General features: G+C 34.6%; 1 protein-coding gene across 3 annotated transcripts in view; it reads left to right on the top strand.

The window, feature by feature from the left end:
* The window catches only part of LOC107639400 (transcription factor bHLH155), a 6,250-nt gene continuing 2,849 nt past the window's right edge, over positions 208 to 3,608 (top strand). For 2 of the 3 annotated variants that reach the window (XM_016342879.2, XM_021121230.1), the window contains exons 1-6: positions 208 to 372; positions 572 to 1,077; positions 1,846 to 2,043; positions 2,786 to 2,876; positions 2,972 to 3,013; positions 3,239 to 3,298. In XM_016342879.2, coding sequence (XP_016198365.1) covers positions 977 to 1,077; positions 1,846 to 2,043; positions 2,786 to 2,876; positions 2,972 to 3,013; positions 3,239 to 3,298 — 492 coding nt within the window. In that variant the 5' untranslated portion in view covers positions 208 to 372; positions 572 to 976. The remainder of the gene's footprint in view (positions 373 to 571; positions 1,078 to 1,845; positions 2,044 to 2,785; positions 2,877 to 2,971; positions 3,014 to 3,238; positions 3,299 to 3,608) is intronic. The other variant, XM_021121229.1, reaches the window with a different exon arrangement.

Here is a 3,608-nt window from a genome sequence, read left to right as displayed (position 1 = left end):
ATTATCAGTTTAATAAAATAATATAAATTGATAGAGTAATTTAATTTATTTAATTTATTTTTTTATTATAAGGGTTTCTTGCTTTTACTGTTACCATTAACAATAGTTTTTTTGACACCAAAGCATTCATTTCTTTATTTTTTGTTTGTCGACTTTTTTAATTGCAAAAGACAAACTGTTGCTATTTGCTCCCTCTATTTATCTCTCCAGTTTTCCTTCAACTTTTTTGTTATGTACCTTGTTTGGATTTGGATTTATCCATCAAAATTCTCTTCTTTGAGTTGAGGGATTCTTCAATCGGATAATCCTTCTCATGGAGTGTAATGAATTTGTGCATGGTGAAAATGATTTGGTTTCGTAGTCATAGTAGAGGTAAGTGTTAAGCATCTTGTTTGTTTGTTTGTTGTTAAATGTGTTTGTTTGGCTGCTGAGAAAATTGAAGCAGGAAAAAAAGAAAAGGAAAATGAGTTTTGATTCTTTTGGGGGGTGATTGTTTCTGTAGTTGACTGGTTATAGCCTTATAGGTCATGAGTTGACTTCACCAACTTTTTGTTGGTCTTTGGTTATGCAGGTGTTGGTTCTTCTTGCTTGAATCCCAGTTTTGGCTCATTCTTCTTCTAAAGAAAAATTGGATGCACATAACCTGTTTGTGAAGATGACACAGAAGAGTGCACTCTTGATCCCCTTATAGTGATTGTTGATTGTGACAGTACGGCTCTATACGTTTACTTTCTCATAGTTTTGTGTTGGAGGAAACAAGCTATGGTTGTTTTCTTGCTAATTGGTACAATAGGGCCACCAATCAAGAAAAGAGCTGGTTTGAGGATTAAACAAGCTGGGAGAGGTTCATACAGAGGAAGCTAGGTGTTTTGTGTTTATGTCTGTCTGTGTGCTTTGAACATTGAACTTGTTATTTGGACTGTGATTTTTGTACATTTTTCCTCAAAAGTGTTAGCAAAAAGAGAATATAGAACAGATGGAAGCCACTTCTATGACTCATCAGTTGTTGAAGGGCTTTTGTGATGGTACACAGTGGAAGTATGCTGTTTTTTGGAAGCTTAACCACCATTTCCCCATGTAAGTTCTTTGGCTATTTGTTGTGCTGCCTTTTGTGTTTGTTTGTGCTGAAATGAGTAGAGTTGTCTTTTTATGTGGTAGTTTCTCAATAAGTTAAGTTCACAGTTTTCAACTTATTATGAGTTAGTGGTGTGCTTCTAGAAGAATTGATCATGTTGTTGATGGCTCACCATTTCCTTATGTTATTTGCTTATGTGGACTAACGTTACTTTAAAAGGGGTTAAACCTTGGATTATTAACTAAAATTTGCTTGGTCTGCTCCTTTTGCTACTTGTTGGTACAATTTGAACTTTGGATCTCATGCATGCATGGCTGCTCAAGCCTCTTTTTGCCAACAATAATGGTTCTGGATGAGCCATTTTTTGTTATTATAGGTGTCAAGTAGTTGTTTGACCTGTTTTTATTTGTAACAAATGCAACTTATTCAACAGGTCAATCTTTGTGTTCAGGTCCATAATTTTCTTTTCATTAATTTCTTGTTGAGAAACATAACTTTAGAACCTCATGATCAAGATCATCTCTGTCAAATCTGGAAATAAGAGTGAACCATTACCCTAGTGTGTGATGCACCATATATTGCTTGGTGCATCATAGTTGTCCATGATCTATATAATGTTATAAACTAAGTTCAGTGGAAGTCAATGTCGGTGTAATTTAGAAACTTCTTCTTATTTCCATAAATGGCATATACTTTTACTATTCGCTTGAAATTAAGCTGGTTGTTTATGTTTAATTTTCTGGAGCATCACACAAGCTTTGTCGTTTTAGGACTTTGACCTGGGAAGATGGATATTATGGTTACCAGAAAACTAATGAGGCCGCGGAGAGTATGTTGGATGACATCAATTTCAAATTCCCAGCTGAGGTATATTCTTCAAGTGGTGAAAGTATTGATGATCCAGGAGATTATTCTGCTGGACTACTCGTGGCTGAAATGTCTCATCATAAATACAGTTTGGGAGAGGGGTAATAACTTATTCTCCTTGGAGGCTAAACTTGCTGCAGATGATGTTTTGTTTTTGTTTCCATCTAATTATTCTAGTACACAGATATTCACAAGTGGAGTGAGCCAAATGATAAATGCTTAAATATTGCTTTGTTTCCTATAAGCATATGTCATCTTGGTTTTTGTTTCCTGTTAATTTTTGCTTTGGTTTTGGTCTTACATGTTTGTAAATGTGACCATTTTGGTCTCCTCCTCCATTAAGTGGAATCTATTAAATGATGACTTGGATTTTGATCTGGCGCATCATCATTTAGCATATCACACCTAATGGCATGAAAAACAAGGGACTAAAATCAAAACAAAAAATTAATGAAGGACAAAAAGGGTATATTTAAGCACAATAAAAGATTCTTCATCTGTCCTAAAAATGTTTGTCATTTCTAAATTGTGATCTAGATACATTGAGTTTTGAATGTACTGAAATTCTAAACTGAGATATTTTGGGATGAACAGACTATTACTTTGAAACCATGGGAATATATGTTGATCTTAAATCACTTTGGCATTTTCTTTTCCCTTAGTTTTTAAAGATTCTCTGTTCCTAAAAGTGTAGTTGAGTAAATTGTCGTTTATGCCAAATAGTGATGCCTGGTGCGTAATATGTCATAAGGTCTTATCTAGGCCTTGTTGTATACACCATCGAAGATTTTTTGTTATGATCTGTGAAGATGATGCAAAGTCCAACTCAATGTTTTCTGTCAGGGTTGTTGGTAAGGTAGCTTTTACTGGGAATCATTGTTGGGTGAGTGAGGATATTCTTACCCATGGGTTGGATGCTAATTTAATGCCTGAGGTGAGATTCTAACCATACAGTTTCCGCATAGAATTAAAGTAGTTAATCATCAAATCTTGAAATACCTAATATCTGCATTCTGTTCTTGGTTCCAGTGTCCTGATGAATGGCTTCTTCAATTTGCCTCTGGCATCAAGGTAACAATATGCTATCCTTTATATATTATCTTGTTTATCCTACAAGAGAATAACTGATTTCCTTTTCTAATTTCTGGAAAAATTACAAAGCATTGTGCATGCACACAAATGAGTGTGAAAATGACTAGAGAATTCAATTGGCATCAAGCATTCCGTGCCATCTGAAGTAATGTTGATAATTAGAGAAAATATTAAGTTGAGAATTTTTGTTTTTCTTGGTTACAGACCATTGTGCTGATTCCAGTTCTTCCTCAAGGAGTTTTGCAATTTGGTTCATTTCAAGCGGTGCGTATGTGTTCCATATTTAAATCCTGGACAATTTCGGAGTAATATCCAGAGCTTGCCATAGCAAACTCCACTATGAAATACATTTAAGTTCTTTGCTGCAAATTTCTCAGATCATGTGTCTATAGTATTTGCCCTACATAAGTTGTTTCATTTTGGTCTGCATATCTAGTTTTTCATGTATTCTTCCAGTAATATTGCATATTGCTGCACAAGCACTTGTTTTACTATTTTCATTTGTTGGTATAGGTGCAAAAGTTGTAGAATTTTTACTGTGTGTGTATATCCATTGTGAATGCGTTGCTTTATG

This window comes from Arachis ipaensis, chromosome B04 (genome assembly GCF_000816755.2).
Source record: "Arachis ipaensis cultivar K30076 chromosome B04, Araip1.1, whole genome shotgun sequence".
NCBI classification, from domain to species: Eukaryota; Viridiplantae; Streptophyta; class Magnoliopsida; order Fabales; family Fabaceae; genus Arachis; species Arachis ipaensis.
The sequence above is the reverse complement of the archived record's forward strand: the minus strand, read 5'-3'. Positions and strand labels throughout refer to the sequence as shown.